Source organism: Phaethon aethereus (assembly GCF_964289735.1).
Source record: "Phaethon aethereus genome assembly, chromosome: 2".
Lineage (NCBI taxonomy): Eukaryota > Metazoa > Chordata > Aves > Phaethontiformes > Phaethontidae > Phaethon > Phaethon aethereus.
In genome coordinates, this window is record NC_138582.1 from 22,719,131 (window position 1) to 22,741,298 (window position 22,168).

At 44.7% G+C, this 22,168-nt stretch overlaps 1 protein-coding gene across 1 annotated transcript; it reads right to left on the reverse strand.

Moving 5' to 3' along the window:
- Positions 1–966: 966 nt before the first annotated feature.
- DCSTAMP (dendrocyte expressed seven transmembrane protein) lies at positions 967–11,961 on the reverse strand (the record flags this gene model as incomplete). Its single annotated transcript, XM_082015094.1, has 3 exons — positions 10,933–11,961; positions 2,912–3,232; positions 967–1,050 (listed from the first exon to the last, which is right to left on the reverse strand). Exons 1-3 carry the CDS (start codon positions 11,956–11,958, stop codon positions 967–969), a joined length of 1,431 nt encoding a protein of 476 aa, XP_081871220.1. The 5' UTR covers positions 11,959–11,961.
- Positions 11,962–22,168: the final 10,207 nt, after the last annotated feature.

The window sequence follows — 22,168 nt, forward strand, 5'->3', positions numbered from 1 at the left end:
GCAGCATAATTAAGCCCATTTTTGCTACTTCCACAAGCTCCCTCAGACTGCAAGATTCAAAGCTGTTTGTATGCCCCTACACCTCAAAACCAACTTGTTTGCACTCACAGAATGTAATTCCTCTGTATTCTAGCTCTTGTGAGCATTCTCACTTCTGCAGGTGCTACATTACCTCTCTCATGATCATCGAAGGACATCTGCACTCCGGTACAGTCTATGGATATGTGAAAGTGGGAGACTAAGACCAAGTGAGGAATTCCAGTAGGAGACTACGATTAGAAACTTCAGAGAGACAAATCAGCAGAAGTAAGTGGGTGAGCTGAGGTGGGAGGGAGAGTTCGGCTAGCCTAGAAGATTGACGGGGCATATAGAGCACTAGCCCTGCAGAAGAGACAGCTACAGAGACAGGAGCAGGTATATGAAGCTAGGGATGGGAAAGAATCAGGCTGGAATGGTCTGGGGTAGTTGAGGGTTGAGAAATGGATAGAAATGTCTAGAAACATCTAAGCCTTCTAGTTAGGTTTTTGGCCATCCCAGAAGCCCATGGACAGCCTCTGCTATGTCTTCTATCTTCAGTGTCTGGCAAATGTGATGAAGACAAACCTGCTGCTACCATTATGTCCTCTGTTAGCTCGACCCAAAGAAGTTTGCGCTGCAGTCCTAAAAAGCTCCAAGCTGTTTGACTGCTTTTACACAGAAGAACAGACCCTCCATGGATTTCTGAAGTACCAGACAATGCAGACCCCAAGTTGAAAAACAAGTATTAATGCAACCCAGAGCTCTCTGTGGTGGAGAGCACACTATCACCCATGGCTTCTTTTCCACACTTTTCCAAAATACTGATGATTAGTCTTTGATCTTATTTTTTTACATTTTAAAACTGATATTCCATGGAAAGATGGGTGCAAAACACAGGTCCCTGTGGAGCTAGAGCATCTCAGCCTTGTCCAAAGATTCACTTGGTCTTCACACCATGTTCTTGTTTGCCACACTCCTTTCTTTCTTCCTCACTGCCTCTCTTGCCTTGAGTATTGGAAACCAAAAGTTGACCTGAAAAGACAGAAATACAATGCTATGATCATAGTATTACTGAGTTAGAGATCGCCCAGACACTAACATCCTGTATAGTCAGTACTGAAGGCTATTAAAAAAAACCAAACCAAAACCAAAACTATATATGTCTGCAGCTATCTATCTGGATTTGCCACAAATATATGCATGTGAGTTTGTTACTTCCATTAGTGTATGTATACATATATATATACAGGGCAAATAGTTTTGCAAGCAAAAAGTTCCATTTCCTAATGGTATTTGCGATTGCACTCCCACTGTGTTTTAAAACTGTGTTGGGTTTGCATGGCCAGGGTTTGGTAGTGGGGGAGCTGCAGGGGTGGCTTCTGTGAGAAGCTGCCAGAAGCTTCCCCTGTGTCAGATAGAGCCAGTGCCAGCCGGCTACATGATGGACCCGCTGCTGGCCAAGGCTGAGCCCATCAGCGACAGTGGCAGCAGCTCTGGGATATTTAAGAAGGGGAAAAAAACATACCTGTGCAATTGCAGCCGGGGAGGAGTGAGAATGTGTGAGAGGAGCAGCCCTGCAGCCCCCCAGGTCAGAGCAGCAGGAGGGGCAGGAGGGCTCCAGGCGCCGGAGCAGAGGGTCCCCGGCAGCCCCTGGGGAAGCCCACGGGGAGGCCGGCTGTGCCCCTGCAGCCATGGAGCTCCATGAGGGAGCAGATCTCCACCTGCACACGGGGAGGGCCCCACGCCGGAGCAGGGGGATGCCCGAAGGAGGCCGTGACCCCGTGGGCAGCCTGTGCTGGGACCGGCTCCTGGCAGGACCTGTGGCCCCGTGGAGAGAGGAGCCCAGGCTGGAGCAGGTTTGCTGGCGGGACCTGTGGCCCCATGGGGGACCCACGCTGGAGCAGCCTGTTCCTGAAGGACGGCACCCCATGGAAGGAACCCAGGCTGGAGAAGTTCGTGAAGAACTGCAGCCTGTGCGAAGGACTCACACTGGAGAAGTCCATGGAGGACTGTCTCCTGTGGGGGGGACCCCATGCTGGAGCAGGGGCAGAGGGTGAGGAGTCCTCTCCCTGAGGAGGAAGGAGCGGCAGAGACAGCGTCTGATGAACTGACCACAGCCCCCATTCCCCGTCCCCCTGCGCTGCTCGGGGGGAGGACACAGAGAAATGGGGAGTGAAGTTGACCCCAGGAGGAAGGGAGGGGTGGGGGGAAGGTGTTTAAGATTTGGTTTTATTTTCTCATTACCCTACTCTGATTTTGATTGGCAATAAATTAAACTAATTTCCCCAAGTTGAGTCTGTTTTGCCCGTGAGGGTAACTGGTGAGTGATCTCTCCCTGCCCTTATCTCGACCCACAAGCCCTTCATTACATTTTCTCTCCCCTGTCCAGCTGAGGAGGGCAGTGATAGAGCAGCTTTGGTGGGCACCTGGCGTCCAGCCAGGGTCAACCCACCACAAAAGCAGAAATGTATCACCTTCCCTTTTGCTAAGCAACAACTGAACATCTTTCTCAATGTTAAGAAGCTGCACACAAATGCCTAGCATTTGCTGTCCAGATTGCAGGAATACTTTTTGTGCTGGAGGTGCTTTTCAAATGTTCATGAAAACCAAGTTTCTTCTCTGGAGAGCGCTAAGTCTGAGGAGTATTTTCTTGTCAGCACATACTTGGGTGTACCCATCTCACGTCTGATGCATGTGTGTTGAAGGACAGAGCAAAACAATTCTATGATCTAATTTCACCAATAGGCAACTTGTCTCTGGCCCCTGTGCAGGAGAGCACTGGGAAAGTCTATTAGCACATAATTGAAGTTAAGAAGTATTTAAGTATTTCCTGGATCTGACTACCACCCTGAGAGAGGGGGATAACTTTTTTCCTCTAGAGCTGATGGCTTACCGTTCTAGCAAACATGTTCTTGCCAGTTTTCTCTTGCATCTTTGCTCTTTTCTTGAGTAATTTTTCATGCAAATAATGTACCCGTTTTATCTCAGTGTCGGGATAAAATGAAGTTGACACGAGTATTTTAAGTTGAGTCAGGAGGCCAGAGAATAACCCAAAAATTATTAAGAAGAAGATGATGACTCCAAGCTGGATCCATGTCGTGGAGAGAGCAAGCTCTGGCTGAGGGATGCAGTCGTTCTTAAACAAAGAGATCTTGAAAGGATCAGTCTTTGCTATATGCTCTCTCATACCAATGATAAAGCTGTTCTCATTCCTCTGCACACGAAAAGAGGAAAAAAAGAGTTGATTATAGTACTGATTCCCGATTTTCTTAATATTTCTCCCATTGGATATTCATATTTACAAAGGACCATAAATCATCTAGTCCATCCAGTGTCTCTATATGTTGTGCTTATAACAATATATTTTTGGCTATTGTTTCAGACTGCACTTTCACAGTGTCTGGGGAGACTGTCCCATAATTTGGACTGTTAAGGACTTACCTTCTCAGTGGCTCTGATGATAGACAAATATTTAGCTAATCTAGCTATAATGGCTTAATATATTCCCACTCCCATGAATCTGCTCAGACCCTCCTTAGAGTAAAACAGCAGAGCAGAGAGTGTCCATCCCTTTGGTTGTGGCTCAGTACCAGATCAGCAGTGCTTCCACACCCAGCAAGGCAGGTGCTCTGACCACCAGGTTATCACACAAAGCCACCTCTCCTCTTCTAATAGGTGTCTTTGCTTAGAAGAGCTGATGTCCTGCACTGTTTTCGGACTGAAACGCTGAATGAGAGGGACTAAATTAGACATGCTGCTGGGAACTGTGTTTCATACTGGCAGGCAGCTTTCTGCTCTGTGTGTAGGAGCACTGTAGGGACACTGAATCACCCATCCCTCTTTTCTGACCATGCCGGGGGAGTATGTACTTCTTCCCTGTGGCTCTTCAACAGAGGACAGGCACTTCTGTTAGATACTCTTTGGAATCACAGAATCACAGAATCGCTAGGTTAGAAAGGACCTTTAAGATCATCAAGTCCAACCATTAATGCAGCGCCACCATGTCCCCTAAACCATGTCCTGAAGCGCCACATCCACACGTTTTTTGAACACTTCCAGAGATGGCGACTCCACCACCTCCCTGGGCAGCCTGTTCCAATGCCTGACCACTCTCTCAGTGAAGAAATTTTTCCTAATATCCAATCTAAACCTCCCCTGACGCAACTTGAGGCCATTTCCTCTTGTCCTATCACTAGTTACTTGGGAGAAGAGACCAACACCCTCGTCGGCACAACCCCCTTTCAGGTAGTTGTAGAGAGCAATAAGGTCTCCTCTCAGCCTCCTCTTCTCCAGACTAAACAACCCCAGTTCCCTCAGCCGCTCCTCATAAGACTTGTGCTCCAGACCCCTCACCAGCTTCGTTGCCCTTCTCTGGACACGCTCCAGCACCTCAACATCCTTCTTGTAGTGAGGGGCCCAAAACTGAACACAGGATTCAAGGTGCGGCCTCACCAGTGCCGAGTACAGGGGCACAATCACTTCCCTACTCCTGCTGGCCACACTATTCCTGATACAGGCCAGGATGCTGTTGGCCACCTTGGCCACCTGGGCACACTGCCGGCTCATGTTCAGCCGGCTGTCAACCAGCACCCCCAGGTCCCTTTCTGCCAGGCTGCTCTCCAGCCACTCCTCCCCAAGCCTGTAGCATTGCATGGGGTTGTTGTGGCCGAAGTGCAGGACCCTGCACTTGGCCTTATTAAACCTCATACAGTTGACCTCTGCCCATCGATCCAGCCTGTCCAGATCCCTCTGCAGAGCCCTCCTACCCTCCAGCAGATCAACACTCCCACTCAGCTTGGTGTCATCTGCAAAGTTACTGAGGGAGCACTCGATTCCCTCATCCAGATCATCAATAAAGATATTGAATAAGACCGGCCCCAGAACCGAGCCCTGGGGAACACCACTCGTGACCAGCCACCAGCCGGATTTAACGCCGTTCACCACAACTCTCTGGGCTCGGCCATCCAACCAGTTCCTCACCCAGCGAAGAGTAAACCCATCTAAGCCACGAGCCGCCAGTTTCTCCAGGAGAATGCTGTGGGAGACGCTGTCAAAGGCTTTACTAAAGTCCAGGTAGACAACGTCCACAGCCTTTCCCTCATCCACTAGGCGGGTCACCTGGTCATAGAAGGAGATCAGGTTGGTCAAGCAGGACCTGCCTTTCATGAACCCATGCTGGCTGGGCCTGAGCCTTTGGTTGTCCTGCAGATGCCCTGTGAGCACTCTCAAGACCAACCGCTCCATAATCTTCCCTGGAACAGAGGTCAGGCTGACAGGCCTGTAGTTCCCAGGATCCTCCTTCCGGCCTTTCTTGTAGTCGGGCGTCACATTGGCAAGCCTCCAGTCTTCTGCGACCTCCCCTGTTAACCAGGACTGCTGATAAATGATGGAGAGTGGCTTGGCAAGCTCCTCCGCGAGCTCTCTCAGTACTCTCGGGTGGATCTCATCAGGCCCCATAGACTTGTGGGTGTCCAGGTGGCTTAGCATGTCCTTGACTGCTTCCTCCTGGATTATGAGGAGTATATTGTGCTCTCCATCCCCGTCTTCCAGCTCAGGGGGCTGAATACCCTGCAGATACCTGGACTGGCTATTAAAGACTGAGGCAAAGAAGGCATTACGTACCTCAGCCTTGTCCTCGTCCTTGGAGACAATGTTCCTCGCCATATCCAGTAGGGGATGGAGATTCTCCTTGCCTCTCTTTTTGTTGTTAATATATTTGTAAAAACATTTTTTATTATCCTTTACGACAGTGGCCAGACTGAGCTCTAGCTGGGCTTTTGCCTTTCTAATTTTGTCCCTGCTTGACCTAACAAGATCCTTGTACTCTTCGTAAGTTGCCTGGCCCTTCTTCCAGAGGTGATAAACTCTCCTCTTTTCCCTGAGTCCCAGCAAAATCTCCCTGTTCAGCCAGGCCGGTCGCCTTCCCCGCCAGCTCTTCTTATGGCACATGGGGACCGCCTGCTCCTGCGCCTTTAAGATTTCCTTCTTGAAGACTGTCCAGCCTTCCTGGACCCCTTTGTCCTTCAGGACTGTCTCCCAAGGGACTCTCTCAACCAGTGACCTGAACAGGCCAAAGTCTGCCCTCCGGAAGTCCATGATAGCAGTTTTGCTGACCCCTCTCCTTACTTCCCTCACAACCGAGAATTCTATCATGTCGTGGTCGCTAAGCCCAAGACGGCCTCCGACCACCACATCTCTCACCAGTCCTTCTCTGTTTGTAAACAGAATCAGGTCTCTAAAGCATGCTACCCATTTTCGGCTTGTTAGCTTTTCCTTGACTCTATCCCATTCTAATCTATCTCAGTACATTTAATCCCCAAACTGAACCGATGTATAAGCAAGGAAAAACTTAATTAGGAACTCAAGATGAAACAGGAGTACAAGTGTATGAAGAACTTTACTGTTCGTACCAAGAATAAACATCTCAAGAAGTCGCTGAGTCTGTCCTGCTCACCCAGACAGCTTTCTAGACAACCTGAGATCAGCAGCCCTGGGGCTTGTTATGACAAATCTGTTGAGACTATATTTTACATTTTAATGTGACTAGCCTTCATTGGGAAACTAGAAACAATCTGATGATGGCATAATTTTCAGTTTTGGGAGAATCAACCAGCTTTCCACAGGAGTGAACACTGCACTAGTACAGGACTCATAAAACAGCCAGACAGGGTCAGGCTCAGGGCCTCTGTCTACAGATGGTGGGACTAAGCTTCTTCTTTGCCCTGACTTGGGTTACACCCAAGGCAGGTCATGATAAGGGGCTGCTCTCAGGGTACAAAGGATAGAAACACAGGCAAAACCAAACACAGCAGGACACAGACAATAGCTGAGGCTACAGCAGGTTGCTTAGGGTTGTGTTCAGTTCGGTTTTTAATATCGCCAGGGGTGGAAACTCCACTACCTGTCTCAGAAACCTGTTCAGGTGTTTGATCACCTGAAAAGGAAAAAAAAAATAATAGTTCTAACGTTGAAATGGAATGTCCTTTAATTTGTGCCCATTGCCTCTTGTCCCTGCACTGGGCACCATTGAGAAGAGTCTGGCTCCTCTTTCTTACACCCACACCCTATCAGGTATTTATAGACTGATGAGATCCTCCTGAGCCATCTCTTCTCCAGCCTGAACAGCCCCAGCTCTCTCAGCTTCTCCTCATATGACAGATGCTACAGTCCTTTAATCATCTGCTTCATCCTTTACTCAACTCACTCCAGTATATGCCTCTCTTGTACTGGGTTTCACCAGGGCTAAGCAGAAAGGAAGGATCGCCTCCCTCTGTCTGCTGGCAATGCTCTGCCTCATGCAGCCCAGGATAGCTCTTTCCTTGCCACAAGGGCACATCACAGACTTGTGGTCAACTTGGTGTCCATCAGAACTCTCAGGGCCTTTTTCTACAAAGCCAATCCCAGCCAGTTAGCCCCCCACATGTATACTGCATGCAGTTGTTTCTCTCCAAGGACTGCAAGACATGGCATTTTCCCTTGCTGAACATTGTGAGGTTCCTGTCGGCCCAATTCTATAGCCTTTTCAAGTCCCTCTGAATGGCAGCGCAATCCATTGGTGTTTCAGCAACTCTTTCCAGTTTTATATTATCTTCAGACTTGTGTGGCTACAATCTGTTCCTCTGTTCAGGTCATTAATGAAGAGGTTAAGCATTATAAGTTCCAGTGTCTACTCCTGGTGTACTCCTCCATCAGAAGTGAATTTGTGCCAATAATCAGAACCTTTTGGGTCTGGCAGTTCAGCCAATTTTCAGTTCATGTCACTTTCCATTTATTTAGCCCATGCTTCATGAGTTTGTCAATGAGGATGTTGTGGAAGACAGCCTTAATAAATGCACAATCAGCATCCACTGTTCTCCCTTCATCCAATGATCCAGTGATTGTATCATAGAAGGCTGTTAGGTTGGCCAAGCATGACTTAGCCTTTATAAATCTATGCTGAATACTCCTAATAGCTTTCTTGGCCTTCACATGTTTGGAAATGTCTTCCACAATTATATTCTCCATCACGTTAATCATAGAGTCATAGAATCATACAATAGTTTGGGTTGGAAGGGGCCTTTAAAAGCCATCTAGTCCAACCCCCTGCAATGAGCAGGGACATCTTCAAGTAGATCAGGTTGCTCAGAGCCCCGTCCAACTTGACCTGGAATGTTTCCAGGGTTGGGGCATCTACCACCTCCCAGGACAACCTGTGCCAGTGTTTCACCACCCTCACTGGGAAAAAATTCTTTCTTGTATCTAGTCTAAAAGTGTCCTCTTCTAATTTAAAACCATTACCACTTGTCCTATTGCAACAGGCCCTGCTAAAAAGTTTGTCCCCATTTTCTTATAAACCCCCTTTAAGTATTTAAAGGTTAGTTCTCAGGGGTTAAGGTGAGGCTGACCAGACTGTAGTTCCCCAGATCTTCCTCCTTGCCTTTCTTCAAGATGGGAGTGACAGTTGCTCTTTCTAGTCCTCAGGAACCTCTCCCAGGCACCATGACCTTTCAAAGATAATCAAGAGTAGCCTCACAGTGACATCAGCCAGCCCCCTCAGCACCAGTGGATGCTTCCCATCAGGTCCCATGGACTTACTTTGTTCAAATGTTCCCTGACCTGATCCTCCTCCACCATGGGTGCGCCTTCCTTGCTCCAGACTTGCCCTCCAGTCTCAGAGGAGAGAAGGCTGAAGGCTGGTCTTCCTAGTTAAGGCAGTGCTGAAGGTGACTTTGAGTATTTTGGCCTTTTCCATGTCCTTTGTCACCAGGACCCCTGCTGCACTTAGCAGTGGACCTACATTTCCCCATGTCTGGCTTTTGCTGCCAGTAGGCCTGGAGAAGCCCTTTGCGCTGCCCTTTGCCTGCCTCAGCTGATTCAGCTCCAGGTGGGCTTTCCTGCCCCCATCCCTGTACAATCAGCATCTCTGTATTCCTCCTGCGCCCCGTCCCTGCTTCCACCTCCTCCATGCTTCTTTTTTTATGTTTGAGTTTTGTCAGGAGCTCCTTGTTCATCCATGCTGGCCTCCTGCTGCCTTTGCTTGATTTAGTTAGGATGAACAATTCTTGAGCTTGGAGCAGGTATTTTTTGAATATCAACCAGTTTTCCTGGATCCTTTTTTCTCAAGGACCATATCCCAAGGGACCAGGACCATTTCACATGTTGGTTTGTTGATGCCAGATCACAGCTGCTGTGCAGCAGCAGGTTTATATGAGGTGTAAAGTCCCCTTAGCATGCATAGCAATCTACCTCCTCAGCATATCTCACTTTAGGCTGACTGACCAGATGATAAAAGCCTCTCTGTTTTTGCACTGGAATCTGACCCGTCCAGGATGGGTCTGACTTGTTATATGTGTGCTGATTGTGCAGTTACAGTGAATCCAGTGGCTTTTGCGTCTACCTTCCTGAAAGAAAGTTCAGGTAACAATTGGAAAGGTCATGAGTAGAAGTTGGCAACATCCATCCTTTAGGAAAGTGGTTTTCCACAAACACAATCTGAGAACCTTTGGTTTATGTCTGCCATACAGATAATGGATTTTTCTACTCTTTTTTAAGATAAAATTGGACAATAATTTGATTTTTCTCCCATGGAAGAGTTTGATATTTTGATATACAAGACAAAAAATCATCATCTGAAGTATGACAGAATTTGGCCAGCAGCGTGATGTCATTTAGCTAATTTCATTAGCAGCTCACATTTGCCTGAAGTGCTCCCATTCCTCAAGGATCCTGTGAACTACATCTCCCTTCCCCTTCATGGTTCAGTCCCAACCAGATGGACATCCCATGACACACCAGGACCAGCAGTCTAAGCTGAACCTGCAGCGGTTTAGCAGTGTGCCAGAAAATGTGGTCTGGCTGAAGAAGCCAGCTCAGGGGTTCAATATGTCACGTATGGAAAAGTGAGAATGAGAATCTCTCTGCCACAGATTGTATGTCCTGTTCTGTTTGCTTGTAATTTCAAGCAACACACTTATTGCATTGCTCACTCTAATAATCTTACTCTGCGGAATTGCTTTTGACTAGATGATTTTTTTGGGGATGGGGAGAAAGGGGAATGAATTCTCATTGTTACGAGCTGTAAGAGGAAGTAATAGGAAATGCTGAGTAAGAAAAAATTGACAGAAGAAAGAGCATATATCATATTGTACTAACAGTCAAGCATCTCTTTGAAACCTTTTTATCCTGGAAGTATCAAAAGATTATATGCTTTTGGGAAATGTTTTAAGCCTGGTCTTGCAAGCTATCAAACTGGGCAGCTTTCCTGTGGCTGCACAGCATCACACGGGTCACGCACTCCAGCAGTCAAAACTCCAGCTTTAGAAGTATTCACAGACAAGACCCTGAGCAATCGGATCTGACTCAGAAGCTGGCCCTGTTTTGAGCATGAGATTGGTCTAGATGGCCTCCAGACATCCCTTCCAACCTAATTACTCTATGGTTCTCTATGCCGCTGCTGCTCCTGCTTAGAAGAACTTTAAGATTTTGGCAACGTGTTATTATTTCATGTGTATGCAGCTATGCTTTTTAAAATTATGAGCTCCTCACACTACTCAGTTAAAGAAAGGTTGGCATTGCTTATGTCAGTGACACAGTGGCATTTTGGCTATAAAAGTGGTGCTTCACAGATGTCAGCATTTTGAGATTCCAATTTTAAGCTTCTGGTCATCTCCACATACATAAATGGAGGAATGACAGTCCTTCTTCCTATATTTACCATTCTCTAGAAATAAAATGACAGTTTGGAAAGTGCAGAGAGTTGTCTGGTTCCATCCGACATACGTATATATAAAGGCAATGGCCCTTTTTGAAACAAATGATAATTCCATGAAAAAACTGATGGCTCATTGGCTGTATGTCTGCTCCTGCAGCTGCTGAAGATGAAGGGAAATTTTTCAACACTAAACTAAGAAGTATAAAGTACTGATAAGTACTTACTTGCTGAAAGAGGCTGAGTTGAATCTCTAGATCTGGTACTTCTTGGAGGTGTTTATTCACAGAAATAATTAACCAATAAAACAAATAATCTACTGCAGCAAACAGAAGCCAGATGCAAAGATGAATGATTACAGGGAGAAAAAAATACTGCATGTTTTTTCTGTCCTTCCTTGTGAGGCAGAAAGATGGGATTGTCACATAATCTTTTCTTTCTTTTCTGTTGAGTGGCAGAAGACAGGGTCTTTGCTGTTGCTTTTGGTGCTCATCAAACGTGATGAACTGTTTTGTGATGTAAGTGTTCTTAAATTTGGCACTGTGAGAGCCCACAAATTTTTTTATAAAGAGGCCAGTTGCAAAAGAAACTAGAAGAATCCCCACTATAGGCAGTACTTGCTGGCCTATATAGGGCAGTATAGTCAGCATAAAAGATATCTGGTTAGCAACTTTCTGGATTTCTTGCTTTGTGTCATTTAGCTCTTGTTTTAATGCATCATCTGAAATTGAATAAGATGGTGTGAATTCATGACTTAGGAACACTATGTGTTTAGATAGTTCAGTGGAAAGCTTGGCCGCATCGTAAATCCATTTTACTGCCTCAACATAATATTTTATCAAGGCAAACTGCTCATACTCTAAATGACAGGTTATACTATCTGCCAGAACTTTTAGGTTGTGAAAAATATTTTGGACATTGCCGGCCACCACGACACCTGTGCCAGCAGTAATAAGAGCATTCCTGCCATTTTGCAGTCCGCAAGAAAGAAGGAACAGGACACTAAAACAGCGCAGGTGCTTGAAACAGGAGAGCACGATAGAAAGCGAGATCCAGATGAATCCAGAAATCAGTAAGGGACCCAAAGTGTGGTGTGCCAGGGAGAAGCGCATGCCAAGGAATAAGAGAAAACTTGAGAGGAAGCCAACTGCAGAGCAAACTGCAAAAAGCTGCATCAGATACTTCCAGCCAGGCTTCCTTTCGGATACAAAAATTCCCCATGCATGCTGGGCTATGGAGACAAATGTTCGCATTTTCTTCTGATTCTTGCTGACACTGCAATGGCTCAAACTAAAAGGAAAGGAAAACAAAGATGCTGTGAGTCACAGGGTCACACTACTGACGGTGATGTGCATTTAACGGGCTGGTCAATACTTCCCATTGCAAACAACGCAGGTCTGGCTCCCTGAGGGCTGAACCGCCCCACCAGAGACCCAAGTTTTCATCCCCAGCATCATCTTGGAAGAGATAACTGTAAAAGATATTCTGTCTTTTTTTCAATGTATTTTTGTCTTTTTACTTTTTGTACACTTTGATTTCTCATTTGCTGTATAGACGGAGCGGTTCATATGTGTATATGTGCATGTACGAGACGGAAGCAAGCCTCCCACAGCAGCCAGTGCTTCCCTGCAGATGCTAGCTTTGCCTTACAGGGGCACTGAGATGGGAAAAAGAGGAGCATGGAAACTTCCCATCAGTACCCCGACGCAGGGGAGCATGGCTCATCCCTCAGGGAGCAGCCAGAGCCACTGCCGGGGAGGGAGGAACGGGTGGGAGCAGCCTGTGCACGCTGATGGGGAGTGAAGTTCTCCTTTTTCAGCTGGAGGTAGGTTGGTACAGAGGGAAGAAGGTGTGCCTCAGAGGCGACATTCCTCCTCTGGGTCTCTCCTGGGATAGCACAGCTACAAATTGGTCCATATACGCTTTTAACCCTAACTGCTTGTACGTGTCACCATCTCTGCTGCCTACCAACATGCCTGTGCTATAAATTACAGATTATTTCTGTGAGATTCAATTCAGTTTGATGATGGAGAGTCCAGTGCTCACATCTTTGCTTCTTCTTTTACAATGTAATATTTATGGTGCAATTTGTCCAAAGATGTGAGATCAATTTGTATGCATATTAGCCTCTTAACGTACTAGAACAAATGAGTACTAATTAAATAAAATAAACTGTTACAATTTTATCTTATAATAAGGAACAGTTGTCTTCGCAAATACATCCTGAAGATATTACTTTGTCTTTTGTTCAGCCTGAACACAGCAGGTAGCCAGGAACTAAACTATTATTTCGTACTCATACTCTATTGTACTGGCGTTTAACTTTATGAATTCTGCTAGCATTCACTGCACCGTTTTCCCCTTCCTCTCCTCATAATTACCTATTAGTTATGTCATTATCAGCTTTGCATGCAACAGGAGCTGAGGGCGATTGGAGCAGGCATCTGAACCCAGCTGGGACCTTCTTGGGCTGTTGTGCTTGGTGTGCTGCTTTCCCTTAGCCTCACTTGGGCCTGATCCTTTCTAGTGCTGAGGACTACCCTTAAAAGATATTGAGTGTTTTCAGTGCTTAACTGCTTCAGCAGGGATTAATGGTGGGCAATAGGTCTCAGTGTGGGCTCAGTCCTTAGCACTATCACTCTGCTCGGGAAGGCTGAGGAAATTGCTTTCCTCCAGGACCTCAGTGAACCCAGCTGTAAACTGAGTATAACAGCAATTAGCAGCTCCTTCACAGGAGTGAAATTAGTTAATTAATGTCCCCAAAGTATGTAAAAGTCACCCTGTGTCTGGGTAAGTGGTGCAAGTGAAATGGGGAGGAGAGGTAGTACACAAGCCACCGGACTCCAGCTTTGCCATGAGCAGAGCTGGCTGTCCTCTGCTTATGTGGATGGTCTGCTTTGCCCTCTTCCTACTGAACTGGAAATGAATGAGACACTTTTAGGAAACGTAATTATAAAAGGAGATGTTCATAATCGTGGAGTCAAGCAGAACCAGCCGAAACAGCCAGCAAACCCTGCCAGTGAATCCTGAATATCCTAGATTGGATCCTTAAACAGTACGTGCCGCCACATCTTCTTTGTAGATCTAAGAAAAATTGCCCTGTACAGGTCTGGAGTTCTGTTCTTGATTTAAGAAGCCATGAAAAAACCAAATTCAAAAAAGCTAGCATTTATGTAGTATTATGAAAAAACATCCCTGTGAGAAAATAACACTTTTTGAGTTGTCTTTTGCAGCGCTGATTTCACAGCTGTTCTCAAGCGTAGTTTCTGCATGGTGTTGTGTGTTTGTATGCATGGGTATGGTGTATTCCTGTTAATGTTTATAAGCATTTGGTAAATGGCTGCAGTATGTGACTGGGAGTTTGGCAAGACTGCATCTAAGAATTGGAGAGAGAGTCAAGAACGAAGCCTTAGAATTAACAACAACCATAGTTCTGGACCAGGAGGCTGGACACCTGCAAAATATGGACAGAACTTGAAAATAATCAAAAAGTGTCCTTTACTGGGCAGATTTAATGCTGTTGCATGAGATCACTGCACTACTCAGCACATACATGGCAGGTTTGTCCCGAACTTGCATGAACCCAGAGTTTTAAGGGAGGAAAGGCCTCATAAAGAGCCACTGAATTTGGGAACCTGTGGCATGGATGCTCAGGTGTCTCTGCGTGATCACTGAAGGCTGGAAAAGGAGCGTTCCCGTCCCCTGCAGAGCCTGTCTCTGAGCTCAGCCACCACCGGGGTCAGGGTCATGCTTGCAGCGTGCATCTCTGTGGCTTGTCTGACACCTCCATTTTTCCCCATAAGACATCAGCAACAGACATAGATACTCAGCACAGGAGGGTCACACAAAGGATGAAGACTCCAAACCTAAATGTGGCAGCTGAAAATTCTGGTATCAGCAGGCACTTAAACAGCTGTGGATACCTGGGAAGGGAAAATAACACTCTAGCTCAAAGGTAGAAATAAATCTTTAGCTCGACTAAAGAGGCTAATTCAGTGCTTAAAGAAATAGTAAACCTTGAGAGCTTCCTGGAATGATTCTTCTCGAAAACGTAAATCACAAAAGCTCTCCTGAAGCTGTTAGGTGCAGATACAAATTCTAACAGGAGTCTGACAAGAGCAAAACCTTCATTTCAATTGCAGTCTGAAGCAAGTTATTTTTTCTTCTGTCCTGTAACATGAACTAATGTGGTAGCTGATACCATTATTTATGTAGCATAAGGAAAGAATTATTCTTGGAAAGCGGTTCCCTGCTCTTGAGTGCTAATTTCTTTCCCCCATAGTTACTGGTGACATATGCCACAGAGGGGAGCTGGAAGCTCTTGTGCTCTAGCTCTGCTTTTGAACCTGATTTTTCTGTAGGGTCCAAGGGGAATGTCTCTATACCTTATTTTCCCTCTCTAGGAAATACGTACTCAGATCTGGAAGTGTGATATTCATCGACCATATGGCATGCTGGCAGGAGTAATTATAAGAACAAATGCTCAAAAGGAGCCTCTCCAGCAAGGAGTTTGGGCCATACTTATTAAGCCTTGTGATGTACTGAAATTAATGCAATATAATTAAGAGGTATTTTCTAGTTTCATTTTAAAACAAAAGAGGAAAATTTTAAAGAGTTTTTAATATCCTGCTTGTGATAATTCAGATACTGGCTACAGTTTTTAAGTAAGCAGAGGATAAGTACATAGCATCAAGAGTCCCTAGAAAATGTCTTTCCAGGTCAGCCATAAGCTCTGTGCTAGAGCTTTGTCATTTTTACACAGTATGTGTTCACACAGTGTATGATTTCTTCCCTGCCTGCTATGGAGACTCCTCCATATTCATTATCCAAGAAGCTGTGGCCATCTTCACTACCAGTTTGGTCCTATCCTAGTCCCCTGCTCACCCTGTATCTGACGATGGCTTGCTACAGTTAGATAGAATAAGAATAGAATAGAATAGAATAGAATAGAATAGAATAGAATAGAATAGAATAGAATAGAATAGAATAGAATAGAATAGAATAGAATAGAATAGAATAGAATAGAATAGAATAGAATAGAATAGAATAGAATAGAATTGTTGGAAAGGACCTGCAAGGGACCTTGGATCATCTAGTCCAACTGTGATAGATTGAAACTCCTTGTATTTTCAGGGAGTATTTCTGAAACCTTCTCTACCCAGGCCACTGCTTGCTTAGAGGTGATCAGCAGGCCTACATTTCTAGTTTATGGATTAGCCACCCATGCAAACTCTTTGCTAATTTTTAATATAATGGAAGAAGCAGACATCTCCTAAAACTTAATAGCGAGAAAAATAATCGGATTTATTAAATAATAAGCTTTTTTAATAGAGACACAGCTGATTTGGCAAAGCATGACAAACAGTCAGATCTTTAAGTCTACTTTCTATTTTGACGCAGACCTAACTCAGACAAAGCCTGGGGCCTACAGGTCCCGTTGAGTTAGGACTGATGAGTACCACCCAGTTGTTGTGCCCTCACACAAAGTCTGACACGACTTTTCTCTGCGCAGCACAGTTGTTTGAGCTGACCTCACGGGGAGAATGGCAGTTTGGCAGGCCCTTTGCCCCACTCCGCGCACAGGATCGTCATACATAAAAATAAAGTCTTATTAAGAGATACATTAGGTTAAATGGGAAAACTACATCCCATTGATGCTAAAGCTTCAGCTACACTGTGATCTTTGCCTCAGAAATCCTGTTTGGACTTTGTACAGGACTCAAGGAAGAGAAAGCACACAATAAGAATATAAAACCAAATATTTCCTTTTTTGGCAGTTTCAGCAGCCTTCTCTCCTAGGCTGGATCAGTTACACTGAAATGCAGAATTACTTCCCTTTTTTGGATACCGTCAAAAAATACAAAGCTGAACTATGGGTTAGTAAGAGGCAAAAATACAGAAGGGAGTCCCACATTATTTCCTTTGGTCAATGCAGGGCATTCAGCAAAGAAATAAAACCCAATCAAAAATCAAAAATCCAGCAACGTTACAGTAGCTATCCCCAGGGCTTCATTGAGATCCCCATCATTTCTCATGTTCACATTGTTTGCTTTTAACTGCAGGGGAAGGAGAGTAAATAGTACTAAACACAACAAACACAGGCGAGGACTAAAATATCTAATCAAATATGTACACATAGGAACTTGAAATACTAAACAACACAGCAATGCAAACAAAACAACAATTTATACACATGCAAAAGAAAAAAAAAACCAAAAATAACAACTGATCAAGTTCTCTTTTTCTTCATGTACTTAAGATACATGGCTCAGGAAAATTCTGAACACCGTCAAGGTACTATCAAGTCTTTAGGATGTTACAAATTGGTTAACTGTCATCTAATATCAGATGTCTACAGCGTAATGTCCACATCTGAGCTATCTGTCTTTATGTCAATGAGGAGAAAAGGGCAGTTACCCAGAGCCATACTTCAGACCTGTTTTAGAAGTCCACCCTCACCTGAGATGGATTGCATCCTATGAGAACTTTTTTTCTATCTATCTCAACTATGAAAAGAGTCTGGATTACTCAGACAGAGCTATCCAAAGCCAGGTGAGATGAACCTATCCCTGTGTTTCTCCATTGCAAGCACAGATTATGTTTGACTGAGCTGGGCACTCGGAGCAGGATACAGAAAATGTGTTGTGGGCAGCTGTAGAAAATGGACAGCTACAGAAGGAATATGGAGCAAGAAATCAAATTTTCTCACTTATACCACTATGGGCCATGTTACGTTTGGAAGCTTTGATGCAGCAGACCCACAGACATATCCTTCCCTTAAAGCACAGGCAAGAATAGAGGCAGTTCGGGAAACCCAAATGGTAGTTTGCCTATTGACAAAAACAACTCTACAAAACCCAGCAAATTCCAGTATGAGGGCTGGAATGGAACATGAGAGGTTACATAGTCCTTTCTCCTACACATCTTATCACTATACCTAGTTTTGGGGGAGCTTAGGACTAAATTGTTTCATGAACTTTAGGAATAGACCCTCCAATCAGTAAGGTGACAACAATTAACTTAAAGCAAGTCCTTTTACCTTAGAACAGCTAATTCAGTCCATTATTACTATGCACAGTTCCTTAATATTAACACTAAAACATTACTTACAGGCCCTCCTGTAAAGCACATGAAGGATCTCCACAGTGCTGTATGTGTCTTGATTTTGGTGAGGAACCGAGATGGGCACTAATAAAAAATTTCGCATGAGTAATTTGTTTCCCATGCCCTCCCTCAATGAGTCAGGCACACTACAATTTTGAAATTATTCTGGTTTTGACAAAGATTCATGAGGAAGTAACTTATGCACAAGACCAAAATAGTACATAATTTGCAAGTGCCACTTTCCACCTTTTTTCTGGCAGAGTAATAGATATCAGTAAATGAGTTCTGGGCCCAGATCTCAAAGACTTAATGTTATGTTGAATAATGTCTTAGGTCTAGAACATCTAAGCTATTTTGGTGCTTCACATTGAAACTAACAGCAATTCAGTGCCCAAATAACTTTGAAGTTCTAATCGTTTTTACCCTACTGAGGGTAGTGTTCCTACTGAGACCTGTGTGCGTATTTCTGTAGACAATCTGTCAGCATGTGGCTCTTAGAATAGTACCCACCTTAAATATCCAACAACGACACTCAAATTTTGTACAATTCATCCTTGGTTAATAAAGATATACAGGAGGGTAGAGCTGCTATTCAGAGGAATTTTGACAGGCTGAAGAAATGGATTGACAAGAATCTCATGAAGTTCACCAGAGGAGAATGCAAAGTCTTGCCCCTGGGGAGGAATAACCCCAGGCACCAGTACAGGCTGGAGCTGACTGCCTGGGAAGCAGCTTTGCTGAAAAAGATCTGGATCTCTTTGTGGAAAACAAGTTGAACATAAGCCAGCAAAGAAGGCCAATGGCATCGTGAGCTTATTAGCAAGAGTCTTTCCCGCAAGTCAGGGGACATGATTCTTCCCCTTGACTCAGCACTGTGGACTGCTGTGTCCAGCAAAGAAATCCCAGTACAACAGAGCAACGTGATCTAGCTGGACCTGCATTGAGCGGGGAATTGAGCTAGGTGCCTTCCAGGAGTCCCTTCCAACCTAAATTATCTTGTTCTTCACCAGATGCCTTGGCAGTCAAGACTGAGATATCAAATCCATTTAAGCTTGCTTCTGATCCCTACTGGCACAGTATATATGCTGTGTTCATATTGTACATTTGCTCTAGATAAGTTAAATGAATATTACACACCTATCAAAAGTAAAACATTCTACCTCAGTAATAAAAAAAAATCCACAACAAAATATTATTACCTCAGTAAGCTTTGAGTTCCTAAAGAAAGGGTGAAATCAGTCTGTCTTCCATATGTTTATCTGCATAAAGTACTGCAGAGTAACTTAGGAATTGATGTTGGCATCTTAAATACCCTACAGCTTTTGTAACTTGAATAAGGGGACATATGATCTCTTATTTTTGCAAGACAATGGATTTCCTGCAGAGAAATGAAAAGTTCATTTTTTGGATGTGGCAAATGGATTTGCTTCTTGCTCATGGTGCTGAGAAAAAAAATGGTGAAAAGTGCTAATTTGTGTTCAAACATAAAAAGAGTTGAAAATCTGGGAGAGATTTCATTATCAGAGTGATATGGGAACACAACACACAGCAGAGACTTTTAATAACTTCTGATTAATTCAGTAGCCAAATAAGATCATATTTCTTGCAACTTTCTGGAAAATACAGAAGAATCTTATATTGCTTTAACTTTGATACTTAAGATTTTACTTTAAATAAACTACTGGTTTCTGCAGACACTACAGTTTATATGCATACTTGTGTGTATGGGAGAGAAAGAAGATAATTCTGGACACCCATCTTCTCCCCTTGAAATGAGTCACATGGGTCGTACCAATTATTGGATGGTACTGACATTGAACCAGTCAGTCTTTTCATTCAGTTGTCATCAGGGCCATCTGATAAAGAGGACTACAGATTTACTTTAAAAGAAATCAGAGGAAGACATTTTTCACAATGAGGGTGGTGAAGCACCGGCACAGGTTGCCCAGAGAGGTGGTAGATGCCCCATCCCTGGAAACATTCCAGGTCAGGTTGGACAAGGCTCTGAGCAACCTGGTCTAGTGGAAGATGTCCCTGCTCATTGCAGGGGTGTTGGACTAGATGACCTTTAAAGGCCTCTTCCAACCCAAAGATTCTAGGATTCTAGGATTCTATGAAACATTGATACACTGCTTTACAAGGACAACAGCAACAGAAAGTGTAACACACAATCTACTAAGCACCTATGATGCCTTTGCAGTAACATCCTCCACACACTGCCTTTTACAGACACTTTCAGAACTAGCTTGCAATTATGGTTTTACTGTTTATGCTTAAACTTGCAGATCCATTTTGGGAATAAAATGTATCCATTGGTTTTCTCAGAAATGTCATGGGTGGTTAGGTCCATTGCAGAGATGCTACCTACTACGCCTAAGGAATTCTAAATTGGAGATTGATTCTCATTTAGACTCTGATTTCAAAGATCCAGGGCTGTACACCAGGCTCAGTTCTGTCCTTGGTGTCTTTGTAGAGTCCAGTCCAATCAGCAACTACTGAAGTGCTGGCATGCACATTATCTATTTACCCTTGGTTGAAAAGTCCCTGCATGTAATTTTCCAGACAGCTGGTTTTCCAGCAGGGACTGATAGCACTGAAGTAGCAGGTCTCACTGGCTCTCCGTAAGACCAGTTTTCCCCTCCGCAGAGCGGCCGTACCCCTGCTGTTTCAAAAGCACCTACTGAACAAGTTCAGAAAGCTGGCAGGCAGCAAGATGAACATAGCATAATGTTCATAGCATCTAAATTATGCATAATGTAAGGGTATAATTAGATACAGTGGACCATCTGTAACTGGAGAAAGTCTCTGTTCTTTATAGGATGAATGAATAAAATGATCTTTTAGCAGAACATATCCTTCCTAGTATTTTATGAGGGAAAATTACGTAAAGTGATCCAAGTAAGTGCATATTAAGTCAGACCAAGTCTCCATTGAGACCAGCATCTCAGCCTTGATAGCAGCATATACCACATATTTACGGAATCACAGAATGATGATCCTGGATTAGCTGGACATGCTTTAGGTAACCCTGCTTGAGGGGGGGGGTTTGGACCAGATGACCTCCAGAGGTCCCTTCCAACCTCAACCATTCTGTGGTTCTGTGATTCTGTGATTCTGTGGTTCTGTTTCTGTGACAGCTGGGATTCCTGTTCGTCCATTTCTCCAGCCTCTGAGGCCACTCCAAATGGCAGCACAACCATCTGGTGTATCAGGCACTCCTCCCAGTTTTGTATCATCTGCAAACTTGCTGAGGGTGCACTCTTTCCAGGTCATTAATGAAGATGTTACACAGTATTGGCCCCAGTATCACACCACTAGTGAACTTTGTGCAGTTGGACTTTTTGTTGATGATCAAAACCTCCTCAGCCCAGCAATCCATCCAGTTTTCAATCCACCTCATTGTCCATTTATCTAACCCATACTTTGTCAGCTTGTCTATAAGGGTGTTATGGGAGACAGTGCTGAAAGCCTTTCTGAAGATGAGGTAAACAGATCCGCTCTTCTCCCGTCATACACCAAGCCAGTCACCTCACTGTAGTCAGTCACGTTGGGTAAGCATAACTTACCCTTTATAAATCCTTGTTGAATACTCACTGCAAATGGTTTCCAGGATTAGTTGCTACATCACTTTCCCAGGGATCAAGGTGAGGCTGACCAGACTGTAGTTCCCTGGATCTTCCTCCTTGCCTTTCTTCAAGATGGGAGTGACAGTTGCTCTTTCCAGTCCTCAGGAACCTCTCCCAGGCACCATGACCTTTCAAAGATAATCAAGAGTAGCCTCACAGTGACATCAGCCAGCCCCCTCAGCACCTGTTGTTGCCTCCCATCAGGTCCCATGGACTTACTTTATTCAAATGTTCCCTGACCTGATCCTCCTCCACCATGGGTACGCCTTCCTTGCTCCAGACTTGCCCTCCAGTCTCAGAGGCTGGGGATTCCTGAAGGCTGGTCTTCCTAGTTAAGGCAGTGCTGAAGGTGACTTTGAGTACTTCGGCCTTTTCCATGTCCTTTAGCAGTGGACCTACATTTCCCCATGTCTGGCTTTTGCTGCCAGTAGGCCTGGAGAAGCCCTTTGCGCTGCCCTTCGCCTGCTTCAGCTGATTCAGCTCCAGGTGGGCTTTCCTGTCCCCATCCCTGTACAATCAGCATCTCTGTATTCCTCCTGCGCCCCGTCCCTGCTTCCACCTCCTCCGTGCTTCTTTTTTTATGTTTGAGTTTTGTCAGGAGCTCCTTGTTCATCCATGCTGGCCTCCTGCTGCCTTTGCTTGATTTAGTTGGGATGAATAATTCTTGAGCTCGGAGCAGGTGATTTTTGAATATCAACCAGCTTTCCTGGACCCCTTTTCTATGCTATGCTAT